This window comes from Chenopodium album, chromosome 21 (genome assembly GCF_948465745.1).
Source record: "Chenopodium album chromosome 21, dcCheAlbu1.1, whole genome shotgun sequence".
Classification (NCBI taxonomy): domain Eukaryota; kingdom Viridiplantae; phylum Streptophyta; class Magnoliopsida; order Caryophyllales; family Amaranthaceae; genus Chenopodium; species Chenopodium album.
This window is the reverse complement of record NC_137854.1, coordinates 34,233,901-34,254,161: the sequence shown is the minus strand read 5'-3', so window position 1 is coordinate 34,254,161 and position 20,261 is coordinate 34,233,901. Positions and strand designations below refer to the sequence as shown.

The following is a 20,261-nucleotide window of genomic DNA, read 5'->3' as shown; positions in this document are numbered from 1 at the left end:
TTAGTTGAATAATATGTCCTTCTATGCTCATGTTTGTTTATTCTTTTATGTTATTTTGGATATTGTATTTGTTTTATCGTTGTGTTATTTTTTTATCCTTTATGTCCGTCAAAGTTCTAGTTCTTATTGTTAAGCTTGTGTTGGGCCCAAGTCACTCACCTTGTCGGGCCGCACGCACACTCCACTCCACATTAGTAGAATATTGTCCACTGTAAGGCTATTCCGCATGGATTTGTTTTTAGACACCTTCTCAACAAACCTCATACTAATAAAGTGTGCTTCCACTTATAAGAAAGTTATAAGTAATCCCTTTTCTTTATCCAAAAAAAAAAAAAAAAGTAATTTCTTTCCTTATTTCTTCTATGAAAGACTTTAGGATGAATAACCCCAACAATTTGTATATGTTTTAGGGCCTGTTCATATTTACTTAATTTCAGTTCAATTCAGTTCAGCTCCAATCAGTTCAGTTCAGCTCCAATCAGTTCAGTTCAGTTCTTCTCTTAATTTCCCTCTCTCATAAATATTCATTTCAGTTCGTTTCAGTTTAGCTCAGCTCCAATCAGTTCAGTTCGTTCAGTTCAGCTCCAATCAGTTCACTTCAGTTCAATAAATGTGAACAGGCCCTTACTGTCTACATTATTCGAATTTATTCTTTTTTTTTTTTTTTTTGAATTTAACCCTTAATCTTTAATAATACTTTAGATAAATTCAAATAATATTTTTTGAATTTATACCATAATCACGCTAGTTAATCTCCATATATATTATCAAAATTATTAATATTAATACTTTTTATAAATGTATAATTAAAGATATTAATTGTTAAAGTATAGGGTTAACATATACTACGTATATATCTAGACAAAATAATACTGTGTACGTATAGTATAACTATTTGAAAAAGAAAAATTAATTGAAAAGTTATTCTAAAATATATACTCGTATAGTCCTATTATGGTAAGAATATGAATTATTGTCTAATTGATAGCTATAAGACAAAAGAATTAATGTTCTGAATTAATACAGCGGAATGTAAGATGGAATCATAAAGCCATAAATCTTAAATTATGAAATCCGCAGTAGCAAAATGAAAGGACGGTAGTTTGCCACAACTCAAAATTAACACGTACCAAGTAATGTATGCTAGTAGCACAAAGCACAATAGATTAAAATGAAAGAACCAAGGTTTGCCACAACTCTCAATTGAAGTCCATTCTCTCAAAATTGTATTTATGACAACTTTGTGCAGTTGACCAGTTGTGCTCTTCGTGGCGCCATATCGCCGTGGCTTGTGGGTCGATTATTTACAGCTAGAGCTAGGTCGATTATTTTAATTGTTGCGACCCGCATTGGCCCGACTTGATATTGACTCTATAAATCGTGACTCTCGTTAATTTTACCGGCAATCGACCCTGACCCGACCCACCCAATAACTAGGTCTATCTAGAGTATTTACAGCAATAGGTGCAACTACAATTTACGAATTATCATTATCGGTTGAAATAGTCTTTAGGTTTACAAATGTTCTAACAAAAGTTTTTTGGGGGGTGTTTATCCATTGTCCAAGATTGGAAAAAAAAATGAATGTTTACTTTCTTTTATTATACCCCGTATTGAGTAAAAATTAACACTCCTTCCGTCGGGTGAAATATTTATATGATTTTTTTAAAAAAAAGAGTGAAAAATTTATCTTGTACACATATATCAATATAATATTATAATAATTGAATATTGATACTCCAAAATATTCGTATTAGTCACATTAAATTAGATGAATACATTATGTGTGGGAGTAAGTTTGTTTTGGACTTGTTTTATTAATGGGCCGAAGTGGGCTGATATTGATGATCATGAGCTTAATATGGATTATCATTTAAATATATAGTGTGCTCAATCGTATTTTATATGCTAGCATTTGATCCTCATGAGTGCATCTCAGTGCATAGCTATTATGCGTTTACAATGCATATAGGATGACAAAAATGTAAATTAGTAAGCTTCAATAATAAAAATGAAAAAAGCGGACTCTACACTGCTACATTATAATGTACTATTAAAGTATAATTTGTCTTAATAGTACTTTTTGTATTCTATTATGCATGTAGTGTTACTTTTTGCCATCCTATGTCGTTGAATATTTTCCCCAAAATACCTACCACCTGTCACTCACATGTAGTGATACTTTTTGTCATCCTATTTATTTTCTAAGTTCTACATATCAACCAAATTGCCATCCTATATGTTTTCTAACATATACTTCGTACTTCGTAGTAGCTATGCGCTAAAGGTTAACTCACAAATGCTAGTATTTCATGGTCACTGAGTATTAATTAACGATCTTAGCTACTTACTAATAATACTCCCTCCGTATTTTGTGCATGTATATCAATGCGAAATTGTGACCTATAGTCCAATAATACCTTTTTTACCAATAAGTAAAAATTATAACAATTGAATATTACAATAAATTCAAAACTCTCCAAAAAGCTTTTTACCAAATAAGGCCAAAATAAATTTACTCATTTAATAAATTTCTAACCCCCTTTATCTTTAGAGAATGTGATATAGTCATTGGCCATGTTTATTTCACCTTAGTTTTACTTATTTCTGATCAGATAAGAAAAAATAAGTTCGGATATGATCAAATCATCATAATAACTAAGTTTCGATCGAATCTGATTAGGAAAAATAAGTTGTGACATACTTTATCATTTTGAGTGTGATTTTTAACGCTAAATATATATTTTTTAATAAAAAATTATTAAACTTTATTTTTTATTTTTTTGGAACCTAAAAAATTATTAAACTTACATGTTAATAAAATACACATTATTACGAATATAACAAGACTCAACTTCATATATATATTTTCTTCAAATATTACCATACACATATGGTCAAAGTTTGGTTAAATAAGACACTAAAATCTAACCAGATTATACCAAATCATATCAAATCAGATTAGATCAAATATGCAAAAATAATGTAAACTAAACATGCTCATAAAGCTGTGTTGTCTATTGACATATTCATTGAGTCAGTTGTATGATAAGATTAGATAACAGTTACAGTCTTAATTGGATTATATTGGCCTTTTTTTTTTTTTTTTTTTTTTCACTCAATTCATTGGATTACTATTATTATTATTATTGTTTTTATATTGTTGCATTTGTAAAAAAAAAAAAAAAGTTATTTGAAATATTTATTATTTAGGGACAAAACGTATAATTAACATGAAAATTTCATAGCAACAAATTCAAAGTTCAAACGTTAAAATTGGCTAGGTAACAACCAATTCCTAATTCTATGTAACAAGAAATGTGCGAGCGGCTGGTATCTCTCCCACTATACTCAAAGATTAACACTACTGTAGCATTCAGCCTTAATCACTCATTTACTCTCATCATCTGCCCTTTCTCTCTCCTCATCAATTATTATTATCAGCAATTTATCATTTCCATTTTAAAGGTATGTATACAGTGCATAGTCATCACTTTTATTTTGCTTATACTTTCTCAAACATTTTACAATTGTGTTAATTTTATGAATACTTTTACCAATTTAACATTCTAACGTTGGTATAAATTATATTTCATCAATTTGAACTTTTACACTGTTTACACACATATTTGATAACCTTGTTGTTTTTTTTTAAATCTATATATTGATGTAGAGCAATGATAAATACAATCGATTTCATATTAAAAGTATTCTTTTCAAAATTATATTTATAAAAAGATTATGAACGGATGAAGTATACAATTATAAAAGTTAATACGTTAATCTATTGATGGAGGTGCGAGAGTTAATGCATCACGGATTAGGTTTTAGTACTAATTCATTTTGTTCAATGTTGTAGGGTTTTTAATTTGGGAATGTCATATTCTCAAATGTGAATAAGAAAAGTGAATGTAATTATGCAGATGGTGTCTTTATCATAACTAATGAAATAACCTTGTAAAGTTGTAATCGATTCATCTCAATAGATGACTGTTTATGTTATTAATTGTTTTTTCTATAGTATGTTCTAATAACTTTTTAGAAAAAAAAACTAACAATAATGTATTGCCTTTTGTTTGAGAAAGGAAAGTTTCAAAAGTTCTGTACGATCGTATCGAATCAGTAGCACAATCAGCTTCAAGGGTGCACAACAGCACAAGTAACATAGAAGTTTACAAGCTAGATGACTCTAGCTAGAACCAAAGATTCATCATCTAGGTATGTATATGTTTTTTTTCATTACATTTTGAAATCCAGAAAAATGAAACTACAATAAAATGAAATTGATTAATTTTTCATGATCAATTTTTCAGGTGTTCCAAACATACAATGCCACCAAATAACCGTCTTTTAGTGTGTAGTACCCCCTTCAAGTTGGACAAAGTAAGCATTCTTCACCATGTTTTTTAATATAAAATTAAATGAAATCATCACTCAACATTTGATTGATTATATATTGTGAATTATTTTGGGCTGTTTTCAGGGACTTCTAGCCAAAAAATCAGCCACAATATCTTCCTTACTCGATAACAACCCTTTTGAAGATCTCTCAGTCTTCTTCAACGAAATACCATCAGAACCCGAGGCCTTAGAGCTCATAGCAAGATTTTGCCATGGACTCCACGTCGAAATGACGAGTGACAACATCATCTCTCTCATTTGCCTCTCTAACCATCTCAAGATGACCGAAACTCACTGCCCTAACAACTTACTCAACAATGCCATTTTATTCTTGAAACAAAAAATTCTTCCAAGTTGGGACCAAACTATAAGATCTTTAAGAGCTTCACAGGGGCCCACATTTCAGCAGGCCGTTGAGATTGGGCTTTTGGATTTTTGTATAGAGGCCCTCACAACCTATGTATTATCTGACCCAAATATCCTGGCCCAGCCCATTATGATTGAGTACACCAACAATAGTAATAACAACAGGCCCATTAGTAACAACAGGCCCATTAGTAATAATAATAGTAATGTAACAAGGAGGAAGCTATTTATTGAAGGTGATCATTCTACTGCTTCATCAGATTCTGATACTTCAACTTCAACAGAAGATATAACCTCATTGCCGGTGAAGATGTACAAGCCAATCGTCGAGACGATGATACAACGACAGGTTCCACAAGAGAACATCGCCGGTTCCCTATTTCGTTACCTCAAGAAACATGGTGATGATAGTGAAGCAATTGAGGTCATTGAGAGACTTTTGCCTACTTGTACAACTAGTAATAAATACTGTCTCTACCCTTACACTCTCTTGTTCGAGATGCATGAATTGGCAACATCCTTAAAGGCGAGTTCAGATTGCGTGGCTTCATTGGAAATTCGAATAGGTAAGGAGTTGCATCGTGCTACACCAGAGGATCTCCTTGCCTTAGACCTCAATATAGAGAGCCTAAAAAGGGTACTAAAGGGGTTTTATGAGAATTTTACGGACCCTGATTCATCGAGTTTGGTGGCAGTGGCGGATCTCATGGAAGAGTACTTGTTAGAGGTAGCTAAGAAGAGGAATATGGATGCTAAGAGTTTCACTGAGGTGGCGGAGATGGCAAGTTCGACATCAAATGTAGGGACTTACCGTTACTCGGATGGGATTTATAGGGCCGTGGACGCGTACTTGGATAAACACACGGAGTTGAGTGAGTTAGAAAGGGAAGAGGTTTGTAGAGTTTTGGACTTTCAAAAGATGTCATCTCAAGCATGTAATCACGCGGCCTTAAATCGAAGGTTACCATTGAGAGTTGTTGTACAAGTTTTATTTGTGTCTCAGCTTCAACTAAGGGATAACATAAGTAAAGCTGTAGGAGGATGTTGTAGTAATAGTACTAGTAATGTAGAAGAAGGAAGCCGAAGGCGAGTAAGCGAAGAGATTAGGCAAGTGGAGGATGAGGAATGGGATGATAATCATGATGATGAAGAGAGGCAAGAGATTAAGGAAAGATGTGTTGGTGAAAGGAATTGTTGTGTGAAAAAAGGTAAAAAGAAGATGGGTTTTTGGAAGGGAATGAAGAGAAAGTTAGGGTGTATGGGAAGTAGTGATTATGAAACTATGTTTGATTGCAATTGCCAAACTACTAAGAGTAACAAGAAGAAGAAGAGAAATTAGGAGCAATTTTGTGATTTTGCTATAGTTTTAATCTGCTAGTGAAATTTAGGTTTTTTGTATAATTTGGATATATAAACTTGTTTTCTTGTTTTGATTTTGTTATTTGTCATTACTAACCGAGTTATAATTCGGAAAAAAAGTTCATATATATGGTTATCGTTGAAAAAATGGTTTTTGACTCTTTTGAGTACTCTAATTTTAATTTGGCATAATATGATCAATATAATATGTACTCAGTACACTTTGATGTGTGCATGAAAGTTAGGTACTCTAGCAGCCGATTTAAAATCCGTTTCCTCATTATGATTAATTGATTAGTATTTTCATAGTATATAAATATAATTAAAATGGATCCAATATGTGTAAACATTTTTTTCTCACACATTTTATTTTTTTTACCTTTTAGAACAGAGAATTGTGTAATGCAAATGAAGGTATATACGAAGTACGGAGTACTACAATAGCTATTTGCTTTTAAATTATTGTCTTTATTGATATAAAACATTGTCAATAAACTTATAATTTCTCTTGCCATTTTTTTTGAGGAAAACAATGGTAAAGCACTTAGGGTGTGTCTATAAGACTATAAGAGACTTGATATATAAATGTTATTTTAAATTCGATTGCAACGTTTTTTATAACACTATTTCATTTCCAAATATTTAAATTTAGACCTTATAAGTCATCATTTGTTCTTTGGCATGCATATATATATAAGCACCGACTCCTTTTAGTCTGGATAATATAAGGCTTGAATGCCTTCAATGTCGTCTTGTTGGAGCTCTCTCTTCCTTTGGCCAGGTGACATACTCGGATACATCACAGCACTAGGGTCTGCACTATGGGCAAGTCCGAGAAGGTGACCGATTTCATGTAGCGGAACGGTGTATAGATCAAATTGATCTGGTCCCGGGTCTTCGCTCCAAACCTCCGTTGCATCAAAATGTGCCCGCCCATCTTCAGGATAAAATGCATGAGCCAATATTCCTTTTGGACCGTCAAACGGGCGTCCATCCCCGTGATCGCCACTGAAAAACCCGAAAACCAAATCGGACTTGCTGTCCTCAGGCACTTCCCCATACAGAAGCGGGGTAAACTGTAACCAATTGTTCAATGCAGCAGCTACTATGACTGTCATGTTCCCGGCTGCGGGTACGAGGGTCTTGGACAGGATTTTGAACGATAGATCGTACTTTGAGGGTGGCCACTTCCTCCCTTTAAGTACATACAATAATGTTTTGTTGTTTTTGTGTTGCATTGTATTCCTACCGTTGACAATGTCCGGACACCCACATCTACGGTATATATATGAATCATCCAAGTTAATTAATCAAAGTAAATGAATAGAAAACGCATAAATTCAAACGTTACAAGGGAATTACAGAAATAATTCCGTGAAAGTAGCAAGATGTACATCATACATAGTTATATAAAATAATGGTAAAGGTGATCAAAGTTAGCCCGATTCGGCCTGAAAAATTATTTTTTTGGACGGGTTTGGGAACGCGTTTATATGCATATTTAGTTATTGATTTCTTAAGGCCCAACCCGAACATGCCCGACAATTTTGGGCGAGTTTGGGCACAAAATTCCGGTCCAAAGCTTGGCCCAACCCAGCCCAAAAAGTGGCCTTATTTTTTAGGTTCGATCCGGCCCGAACCCGACATAACCCGTCCCGTCCAGTGATCACCTCTAAATTATGGGTGTACAGTTTCAACTTATAAAAACAAATATCAAGGCTATTAGGAGTATTAGCTGATAAAGATAAAGTCCAAATATGCGTAACATAAGGTAAAAGTCAAGGTTATTAAGATTTAAATTAAGAACTTTTTTTTTTTTTTTTTTTTTTTGAGAAGATTTAAATTAAGAACTTCATTTCACTAAGTTCAGGTGAATAAAATCAATTGATATATCAAAAGTCGGCATACAAATTTCCCATCACTTTATTTCAACTTAAAAAATTAAGAATAAATATACGAAATATATTTTTGCAAGAAACAAGTATATGTTTTTTTTTTTTTTTTTTTTTTTTTTTGTGTGTGTGTGTGTGTCTAATATGTGAATATTCTATATTCAAAATTAGTAAATTGTATATGTGTCCACTACCGGGTCATATTACCACATACATGCAGTTATAATTGAATTTGATCTTTTATTTTGATGAATATGAAAGTAAGTGACGCTAATAACGCTAGCTAGTGTTACCTTAAGAGTTTCTAGAAATATAATTAAAACACAACATACCGAGGTTTCATCATCTGTTTGACTGAGGCACCATCCAAATATCCTGTTATATTTAGCCTGTAATTCCTTTGGTACGTTTTGATTGCCTTCTCAAGGCTCTCATCGAATAATTTATTACGAGTATCTTCTTTAATAGTCGAGCTAGTAGTTACCTCATCTTGGGAAACATGATGGTTTTTGAGGTACCCAAATTTTCTGAGGTACATTTTAAGCTGATGAAGACCATTTACGTTTTGGCCCTTCTTGCTACCTTCTAAGCTCTTTAGGAAGCCGAAAGGGTTAGCGTTCCGTTTCGACTGGGTTGTGAATGGAACCTTAGTAAGGAGCAACAATAAAATTACTGATAGAAGGTATTCTTTAATTGCCATATTTTGTGAGAGAATTTGTAACTAATTATAATTCTATGGTGGTTAATATGTTTAATTGAGAGAGTAACAAACTATGGTACTTATAGAGTTATAGGCCTGTAAAGCATGATTCTCGTATTAAAAATATTGCCAAATGATATATTTGACTTAATTGATATTATCACAAATTCACAATGACACCCCATGATTTATTCTTACAGATTTCATGCATGTATTTAGCTCCATATCTTCATGAATTTAATTAGTTCATTGTAAGAGAAAATTATATTCATTCTATATATCTTTGCACAAAAACCTCCCAGCTAGAATATATTTCAACATTCTTAGCTCTTCATGGATAACTGCTCTATCAATCAATATCAATCTATTTATCTATGTATCTATCTATCTATCTATAATTATATTGAAACAAAGGGCGCCTAGATGCAAAAAGACACATGTCAATCTATTATTTGATATTTCCTCGCCTAAATTCAAACTCCTAAATAAAGAAATTATTACAATATCTTTTAATTATTATTGCAATATGTTTGACACCATATATCTTAGAATAATATATTTTATCTAATATATATATATATAAAGGGGAGTTTTTCACTGAGTTTTTAGAAAGCCACGTAGGATTTAATTTTCTTAGTGCGCCATGTAGGATTATAAATTTAAGTTGTAGCCAATTGAATAAGAGATTATTAATTTCTTTTACAATTGAATAATTCAAATGTCACGTAAGCAAAATTGACGAATGAGATTGTAAAGTTTAAATTAATTAAATACAAAATATTTTCTTTTGAGATTAGAAATTTTATCTAATATTTTAAAATTAATATAATAACAATTTTAATCACATAAATATGAAAGATATTTTGTAAAAAACTACGAACAAACCGTGCATCGCACGGGCTTTATCTAGTAAATATTGGTTTTTATCTTAGAATAATATCTTTCACATCTTTTGGCTCATTTTTGATAAGTATGATTATATTTTATTTAAAAAAACACTATTCTACATGGTAAGTTTTTTTAGTTCTACCCTTTCTTACAAAACACAATATTCTATTATAATACGATTAAAGCTGCTCATTTGCTGGTTTGGGCTGGACACGGGCCGGGCCAAATCCTATAATTTTGTCCAACGGGCTTGATTTGCAAGTCCAAGCCCTTTTTAGTGGGCTTAATATGTTGTCCATACCCGCCCTCTTAAACGGGCCGGGCTTGCCCACGGGCTAACGGGCCTAACGACTTTTGTTATTTTCGGTGGATTTATTTCTTAAAAATTTACAACTTATAATTATTGATGGTTTAAAATCTTAAAATATAAAGAGTATGTATGATATGAACTTTGAAGTAATGAAAAGATGAAGATGTTAGATTAGGAGTATTTTTGTTTATGTTATGGAGAGAGATAAATGACAATAAAATATATTAAGAGTCTTCTAGATATCTAGTAACTACTACTTCGTAGTATCGTATACAATTTGTACTTAGTTATATATATTATTCTAAGAAAATATTACTTAATAATATATATATGTGTGTATATATACACACATATATATATATATACATATATATATATATATATACATATACATATATGTATATATACATATATATTCTAAGAAAATATTAGTTAATAATTTACAAAACGGGCTGGACGGGCCGGCCCGGAATATAATTACCATTGTCCATGCCCGCCCATTTCAACAACGGGCCGAGCTTAGCCCGTCCATTAATTTATTTATTTTTAATTAAGGTGTCCAAGCCCAAATTTTAACGGGCCGGCTGGGCCGAGCCTAGCGGGTCGGACTATCCATGAACGGCTCTAAATACGATGTAGTATAGGATGGTTTGTTCTATTTAGCTACAATCTATATATCTACCTGCCAAAAAATCAAAATGCAATGTGAGAGATATTATTTTATCATAGAATGTTTGACTAAAAGTATTCCGTAACATGGGCACATATTTTTTGCATCTAGTCAAACATATTTTTTGAAGGAAATATGAAATAGTTAGTGCCCTACAAAATCCCAACTTTGCCTCGTCCGCCAATATTAATCCTTAATTTCGATTGTTCACTATCACTCCCAGCTTTGCACTCTATTAATTTCTATTGCACCCAAATTACTTGGAACCACTTGAAGAGGCAAACTTTGCTGACTTGTAATTGTTTATACACGTGTCGCTAAATGATAGGTTAAAAATTATTAAAATTAAAATCCCAAACAGCCCTCCCTCAACCTCTTCCACCACCGCCACCTCCCCTTAGCTTCTCTCAACACCAACCACTAGCAGTGCGACCCAACCACCTTACCAACACCACAAGAAGCGCAGCGCAACCCCTGGCCCACCTCGACGCCGGGCGCACCCCCTCTCTAGCCCACGACTACCAAGAAACCTACCCCTCCCTTTCCCCAGCCCTAAATTGACCGTTTCCCCACCAAAAACACCGCTTCTCCCTGGAAACGACCACCAAAAATGGTTGAATTTCAGGCTGAATGGTTGATTTGAACCCTAAATCATCCGATTTCGGCCGTTAGTGGCAAAGTTCGTGGCTAGTTTCGTGGCCTCCTTACTCGGGATTTGGGGAATTATGGCTGGTTCGTGTGGTGATCGAAGGGGAAAAGGAAGGTGGTCGCGGCAACACTGGCAACGGGGTATGGGAAGGGGGAATGGTCGGCGGTCGGCGCTCTTGGGGGAAGGGTTGGGCTGCCTGGCCTGGCCGTGGGTGGCAGCGGCTGGGTATTGGTGGTGTTGGATTTTTTGTTTTTTATTTTTTATTTTCATTTTTTTATTTTTTTTAAAATAATCGGACCTATCACACGTTGGCACGTGTCTGGTAACCTCCTGCAACAAGTTAGATGATCGGTTAGGTGCAATAGAAATTAATATCATTCAAAGTTGGGAGTGATAGTGAATAATCAAAAGTAGGGATTATTATTGGTGGACGAGCCAGAGTTGAAATTAATGGGAGCTATTTTTCCTTTATTAAATAAAATATGTTAGCCTAAAATACACTAACCACGGTTATGTAATAATAAATTTACTAAACTACCCTCACTCAACTTATTGAATTATACCTACAATAACCAAAACTCTCGTCACTTCACTTACCCTTAAATTACTTAAATTAACTATACTATAAAAATTGTTAAAGTTACCCTAAATTGTTCATGTATATGTCAATAAAATTAATGAAAGTCTGCCTTATCCAAGACTTATTGTTGCTTTCATCCTTTCATCTCATTACGGGCCTGTTTTCATTCACTAATCTCAGCTGAACTGGATTGAACTAAACTGAACTTATTAGAGCTGAACTAACTAAAGTGAATTGAATTGAAATAAACATTTTATAAGATAAGAAAATTAAAAGCTGAATTAAACTGAAAATAATCGTATGAGAATAGACCCTACGTCACATTTTTACTGATTTTGACATTTATACACTAGGCCACAATCCGCAAGACCACAATCCACAACCCTGCCTATAACTATAAGGCACATAATTGCTTTACTTTCCCCTAGATTACGCTTTAGAAATAAGAAACAAAAGACTTATTGGTGATAGTCCACTACCTTTTTTGCATAGTGTTTTGGGTAAAGTAGTTTAAAGTATGAGAGACTTATATAGTTATATTTACCTTCGTTCAAAATCTTAAAATAATTTTTCGAGCATGTTAGAATACGACAACTTGTAAGTTAAGTCTACGTGAAAAATAATGACCCATAATTAATTAATGATGACGTACGCTTGGTTGATCCCACTGTGCATGATTTGCTAAGTAGTCTGCAACTCTATTTTGTTCGTTAAAATATTCATATCGGATTCAGTTAGATCGGATCAGGTTTATTTTTAAACTAAATTCATGCTAAATAATTATATCCATACGAATCAAAATTTGAATCGAATATTTTTCGAGTCAATTTCTGATCAGGTTGGGTCGGGTGAGGTTTGACACCACTCTAAACATAATCTTCCACACTTCCACATATGGTTTCGTACATTGTTATTCGAAAAATTGAATAATACACGTATACAGATTAAATAAATACTTTGTAATTATTAGTGTTAAATACGGGTCTGGGCCGCACCCGTCATGGGAGAGTGTAAGTCCACCACTTTACAAGACCAAGGAGGTTCCACCTCAAAACCATATGGCAATGAGGGGAGTAGCCCCTTAGCCTTATATTGTGGTGATAACTCTTGTATTCTTTCAATGTGGGATTTCATAACCACTACACCCCCCTTTAGTGTTTAGTGTGGGACAAGAAGAATGCTCACACGTGGATTGTTCATGAGCTCAACAATTAGTGATGCATTATGAAATGTGTGATGGCTTTACTAGACTTGCAGCATGACTTGTTTTTAATTTACTATTTTTTTCACCTTTTTGAGTGGAGAGTACGTTGAAGATGGACTTTAGATGGATGGTATGACTTAGAAATTAGAATAATATTGTCTTCAAAAAAAAAAAAAAAAAAAAAATATCGAACGTCCTTTTTACGTCGATAAAGTATTAATGCAACAAAAATTGAGGGCATATGTATGAAGGTACGTACTATTGGTTACAAATCCGGATTTTTCTTGTGCCTTATTTCATTAATTACGCCAAAAAAAAAAAAAAAAAAAAAACTAATTTTAGTTCAGTACAAATTGGTAAATTTAAACAATAAATATAATAGAATATCAATAACATTAATTAATTAGCAATAAAACTCACAAAATAAAGCTATGTTCTCTTTGCCATAATTTTGCGGAAAAATTGTCCAGAATAATCCGACCTTTGCTTCATCCGCCCAAAATAATCCCACCTTTCGATTATTTTTTAATAATCCAATCATTATACCACATCCTCTTTAAATGGTCAAAACCGGTCATCTAACTTGTTGTTACAAGTTACTAGACACGTGTCATACTCTAATTAGTTAAAAAAAAAATTTAAAAAAAAACAAAAAAAAATATAAACAAAAAGAAACCTCAAACCCAGATTCCGGCAGCCTCAGCCACCGGCCCCCTACCGGATTCCGACACCATGTCTTTTTCCTACCCTGATTCCGGCCACCAACGCCCTTCCCCATCCCGATTCCAGCCATACCCTTCCTCTCCCTCCCCTTTTTTGGCCCACTCGACCCTAGCAGCAGCCCACAAATTAGCTCCAAAAAAGAACTGCTGCTGCTTCCCCTTCGCAAGCGCACCACCCACAAACCCGTAACAACATCACAAGCATTCTCACCGCAGCAAACACCAAATGAACTACCATCACAATTGGTCGCGCCACCCACTAAAACTGCACCAACAACCGCCGATAAACACCACAAATCAGCAGCTTCAAACGCCCACAAATTGTCTCCAAAATCGCAACCCATCATAGCAGCTCCGCATAGGGGAGATTGACGGTTTCGGTGGGCTAATGGGTAGAGGTGGTGGTTTCGGTGAGTGGGCTGGGTAGGGTAGGTGCGTGGTTTTGGTGGTGGGACTGCCGGAGAGGGTGACATGTTTTTTATTTATTTATTTTTTATTTTTCAATAAATTTTTTGTTTAATTGTTTTTTATTTTTTATTTATTTTATTTTTGACCAATCACATGGCGACACGTGTGCAACAAACCCCAAGTCACAAATGATAACCTATTTAGCCAGTTTCAAGTCACTTGGGACCATTAGAAGCGGATTGGGTATAAAGATCGGATTATTAAAAAATAATCGAAAGGTGGGATTATTTTAGGCGGATGAGGCAAAGGTCGGATTATTGCGGACAATTTTTCCTAATTTTGCTGGGTTGAAATTATTTTTGTTGAACTGAAATTATTCTTACTGATTAAAACTTATTTTACAATTATTTTTGAAACCACTTATTTTAACTAATTCTCTATTATATGTGTTCTTTTAAGTTACCGAAGTTTATTGATTAAGTTTTTTTTTTTTTTTTTTTACTAACTAAAATTATTTTTATTGAGCGAAACTTACAAAGTAAAACTATAATCACCAATTGATTTAAGCAAAAAATCTCATTTGAGCTCCTAAAAGAAATGAACTCTCCTCCTTATTGGGCTGCCTAGGCCCACATTTGATCAATCTAAATTTAACATAACCTAAATTAGACTACTGATGATACCCAATTTGGCACTACTTTCATGTAAAATTCGCAACTACAAGCATCTTAAGAACTCTCGACAAATTCCAGCGATGAATATATCTTCCCTTCACATGGGATGATACGCAACTAGCAAGCAAATTCCATTTCATGATTTTGTCATTTTTATGTAATTATGGTCCATGAATAAGTATCATTTTGTTTTGATCTGTCTGTAAAACTTAGCAAGTTTCGGATATTTTTCAATTTTTGCTCACTTTAAGTTCAATCTAGTTTGTACTGCTTTATTTATTTTTAGATACACCACTTTGAATTTTGCAATCCTCATATACTAATACATATAAAAACACATGTCATTTCGTACTAAATTAGGGTATGTTCTCTTCAGCTTATTTTCAGTTCAGTTCAGTTCAATTCAGCTCCAATAAGTTTAGTTCAGTTTTTATCATAATTTTCTTCTCTCATAAAATATTTAGTTTAGTTCAGTTCAATTTAATTCAGTTCAGCTCAGTTTAGTCAATCAGAATAAACCCTTAATCACATGCCCGATAGATTATCATAACATCAATTTGTTGTTTTTACTAAATTATTACAAGTTGTATCTTGCCAATCATCAAATGTATTCGTTAAAGGAAAACTAAACATAAGGAGTAATATTCTAGTCATTTTTAATAGAAAAATTAAAAATAAGATATTTTATCTTAAGTCATCCTGAAATAATAATAAACGCGTAAGAAAAGTCATTACTATTTCTTAAAAAAGAAAAGAAAAAAAAAAGTCATTGCTAGCAAAATGCAATTAACGACGAGTCGACGACTTGGTAGACTTCTTGATAACGACTGCAAGCTTTTGCACCACTATAAATAAGTTATATACCATCTATTTTAATCATCTAAACAAATTAAATAAAGCAAAATTAGGGTATAATTAGTATTTAAAGATAATCATGGCAACAACTATACCTTATATTTTCCCTTCATTTATACTATTATTGCTTCTTGCTTTGGCTTCACTCACAACTCAGTCAAAACCAAATGCTAACCCTTTTGGCTTCCTTAAGAGCTTAGAAGGAAGTAGGAAGGGCCAAAATGTAGATGGCCTTCACCATCTTAAAAGGTACCTTGCAAAATTTGGGTACCTCGATAATCATCCGGTGTCCGAAAATAAGGTAACTACTACCATGACCCTTAACGAAGATGCTCAATTATTCGATGAGAGCCTTGAGGAGGCGATCAGAACATATCAGAAAAATTACGGGCTAAATGTTACAGGACATTTGGATCCTGCAACGGTGGAACAAATGATCAAACCTCGGTACGTTATGTTTCAATAATTTTATCAACACATTTAAGTGATAACAAATTAACTATATAATTCATGCAGTGTAACTATATACTACCTTCGTTACATATTCGATTAGACATTTTTTCTCTCTGTTTTATGTCAAATCGTTGCAAATATTATGTAACGAATGTAGTATACTGATTTTATCTCATATCTCTAACAATATTGATTCGTGTTTACTATGGTTGGTCTCCTTTGTTATAGATGTGGTTCTCCGGACATTATCAATGGCATAAACACGATGCAAAAGGATAAAACAAGTTCTATCTACAAAAGCCGAAAGACATTGTATGGAACATCCTTGTACGCATATAAGGGACAAGTGTGGCCATCTTCAGAGTACCAACTAACGTACCAAATCCAGTCAGGGACCCTAGTCAACGGGGCCGAAAACATGAGATCCATAGTGGCAGATGCATTGAACAAATGGGCACAGTATAGTCCTTTCACATTTCAGGAAGTGGTGGAGGGAAGCCAGTCCAATCTAGTTTTCGGGTTTGCGGAAGGTGATCACGGCGATGGTTTTCCCTTTGATGGTCCTGGAAGAGTACTAGGTCATTCTTTTTACCCAACTGATGGACGGTCACATTATGATGCAACCGAGAATTGGAGTGATGACCCTGGAGTATATGAAATGGATCTAAACTCCGTCGTGCTTCACGAAATCGGTCACCTCCTCGGCCTCGGCCATAGTCAGGATTCAAATGCAGTGATGTATCCTTCCATTGGTCCCGGGATGAGAAAAAGAGAGCTCCAACAAGATGATGTTGAAGGTATTCAAGCCTTGTATGAGACGACATAACACAAGCAACAGTGACATGGTGTTATATAAGTTGGAACAGCAAAAAATGCATGCATAATTTATTACTCTATCCGTTATATTTTATCTTATACGTGATTTGATTTGATTTGTGTGTGCTTGTTACACTTTGAATGTTTTCTAATTATGTCATAAATTTTGGTTATATAGAAACATCCTCAAAACAGTCCAAAAGACAATCAAGGCTCAATTTCTATTTGTATAAGACAATTAATGCTATTTCTATTTGTTTTGATTGGTTTGGTCGAGCACTACAATTTTTTTTCTTTCTTTTTTTTTTTCCCTAACCCTTCAACTTAATACAAGTACTAAGAGCTGGTTCACATTTACTGAACTGAATTAATTGAACCTAAACTGAACTGAGCTGAGCTGAGCTGAAATGAATATATTATGAGAAAAGGAAATTAAGAGCTGAACTGAACTGATTGGAGCTGAACTAAACTGAAAATAAGCTAAAGTGAACATGCCCTAAACACGAACACATTTTTTTTTTGGAAGGTAACATTGTAAAAAAAAAAAAAAAAAAAAAAAAAAAAAAGGAAAAAAAAAAAAAAGACAATTAAGTTTACTCGCAAGTTCTTTGCTTCTTAATGGTGGGATCCTGAAGCCAACTTGTTTTTTTATTTGAAACCTGGAGCCAATAACAAATAATGGTGGGAACCTCCAACAGTTTACTTGCAAAGTTGCAAGTTCTTTGATTTGCATCTTTTCTTTACTACTCGTACTAGTTACTGGCCCACTACTTCTTATTAAATCGTCCCTCTTTTGAAATGGACTAATTGTTGGCCCATTTTGTATCTTTCATTTTTTTTTTTTTTTTACTTTTTTTTTTTAAAGACAAACTAGCAATAATTTATTTTATCGATTTTGCATGTGGTCTCTATTTAAATTATTGTTCATGAAAATATGAAATGCCATATATAATTTCCAAAAAGAATTGGACTGAGGAAAACACCGAACTATGACTTGGACAATTACATTGTTGTCAATCTTATCATACAATATACGCAAGTTATTATGGTGGAGTAGTGGACCTTGAGCTCGAGAATTGCCTAAAAAAAACTCATACAATCATACACCACAGACTCATGAATAATTTATCAACAAATTAAATTAAGTAAGCTAAGTTAAGGTCCTGTTCACTTCATCTTATTTAAATAATATGTAGCGAAAATAAGTTGAGTCCATCAAAATTTTAACCACTAAAATCAATAAAACTCTAACAAGAAAATATAATGATCAATAAAAAAAAAATGATTAGTAAAACTGATCTAATTTCAATAAAAATAAGATTCTATTCTCTTAAAAACAATTTCAATCAACAAAAATAAGGTGAAGTGAATAGGGCTTGAGCGTATTATAAAGCAGTAATTAAGATCTTTTTGTTATATTTTTCTTCAAAAAAAAAAAAAAAAAAGAAGATCATTTTGTTCTATTAATCTATTCACCTCATATGTACTGAACTAGATTTATTATGACTAAATTAGAAATTATTCTTGACGAACTTAAATTATTTATACTAAATTACAAAAAAAAATTATACTGAATTGAAATTATATTAATTAATTAATACTTATTTTTAAATTTATTGTTTATTATATTTGTTCTTTAAAGTTTATAACTTTGCAATGTTATAGTGGCCAGAGAGGAGGGGTTTCATGGATGGGGGTGGGGGGGGGGGGGAGTTTCGGGGGGTTGTTGGGGAGAGGGACTGAGGGAGAGGGGTTTGGGGAAGCTAAGGGGGAGGGGCGATGACAAGCTGGGGTGGGAGGGAGGGTCGGGCGGGCCAGCAGGGAGGGGGCTGGCGATGCTGGTGAGGGGCGGCGAGCGGGGCAGGTGGTTGGCTGGTGGAGGGGATCGAGGGGTTGACTTTTTAAAAAAAAAAATTATTTCTAATTAAAATATCCAATTATAGTTAAAAATTTAATTAAAATTTATCGTTAATGTTATGGATGATTTAATATGAATAATTTTATTTGCAATTCACTAAAGAAACAGTACAAAAAATATCAATCATCAATCAATAACTATATACTAAAAGACACACCAGCAATGACACGTGTCATCTCCTGCTGTGTCCTTAGTTTTTGTTTGTTTTTTTTTTTTTTTTTGGTATAAAATTGTATTAAAGAAACAAATCTTATACAAAAATAACTCCATAATCTTATACAATATAATTACTTTAAAATAAAAAAGATTTAGCATATCTTTAACTCAAATATTTATGTAGTTATATTATAAACAAATTTTATTAACATTATTTTGATCATTTTCTACATTATTTATATCTAATATATCATTCGTAACCCTTGCTTTATATTGATCAAAATTTGTCACCTATATCTTTTAGATCTTTCTCTTCATAAAAAACTAATCATAAATTCATAATGATAGTTAATAACTATTGAAAATTGTCCTGCATGGCACGGGAACTAACCTAGTATATATATAGAGCTAAGTGGTCACAAGGGAATTCCAAAAAAAAAACAAACCAGCAAATAAACATGATATGATATGGTTAATAAAAAGTATTTTGGTAACTAAATAATCCTCCAAAGCTAAGTGGTCACAAGATATGGAAATTTTTTAATACCATATCCTTGGAGATCAATAATAATGGAAAAGCATTCAATGCAATATTATTATTCTACAAACAACGATCTATCTATACTATATATTAAAAGGTGTTCCTTTTAAAGGAACGGTGCCACGTGGCACTCTTCAAAGTATGTGTGTCTATGTCACAATGCCACGTCATCATCCATAGTATACGCGCCATGAAATCTAGCCAGTTCATTTAACAAAATAAAATATGCTTTTAACAAGATTCGAACCCATAACCTCGAATATACATAGGTAATACTTTTACCATCTCAACCAACTATTATTAATGTTTAAAACTTCAGATAATATTATAATATTCCTTTCATTTATTAAGTAAATTAGAGGTAATATAATTCATTTATTTTTCACAAGATTAAAATAAAAAAAACATATGATGTAAAAAAAAAAAAAAAAAAAAGGTGACACACTAACTATACAAATAGTCGAACATAATTGTTGTTAAATTAAAGCAAGAAATACACAAACTAGCAACCCGGGGCATCGCCCGGGGTACACACTAGTGTAACATTATATATTGACTTAGCTTTGTTCACCTATATATAAGCAATGTCATTTAGCTAATAACCCAAAATTAAATAACCAAAGCAATAGTATTGAGATACAACTTAATTATAACTATATACTAAAAGACACACCAGCAATGACACGTGTCATCTCTTGC

At 33.1% G+C, this 20,261-nt stretch overlaps 2 protein-coding genes and 1 pseudogene across 2 annotated transcripts; 2 read left to right on the top strand and 1 right to left on the bottom strand.

Annotated features, from left to right (window-relative positions):
* Positions 1-4,183: 4,183 nt before the first annotated feature.
* On the top strand, positions 4,184-6,106 carry LOC145600702 (BTB/POZ domain-containing protein At3g03510-like). The gene is made up of 3 exons (XM_081656582.1): positions 4,184-4,218; positions 4,314-4,383; positions 4,478-6,106. Exons 1-3 carry the CDS (start codon positions 4,184-4,186, stop codon positions 6,104-6,106), a joined length of 1,734 nt encoding a protein of 577 aa, XP_081512708.1.
* A 730-nt stretch (positions 6,107-6,836) lies between these two features.
* On the bottom strand, positions 6,837-8,880 carry LOC145600701 (metalloendoproteinase 3-MMP pseudogene; annotated as a pseudogene).
* Positions 8,881-15,717: 6,837 nt separating this feature from the next.
* LOC145602018 (metalloendoproteinase 1-like) lies at positions 15,718-17,210 on the top strand. Its single transcript, XM_081658128.1, has 2 exons — positions 15,718-16,125; positions 16,360-17,210. The coding sequence occupies exons 1-2, from the start codon at positions 15,758-15,760 to the stop codon at positions 16,955-16,957; spliced, it is 966 nt and encodes a 321-aa protein (XP_081514254.1). The 5' UTR covers positions 15,718-15,757; the 3' UTR covers positions 16,958-17,210.
* The last annotated feature ends 3,051 nt before the right edge of the window (positions 17,211-20,261 follow it).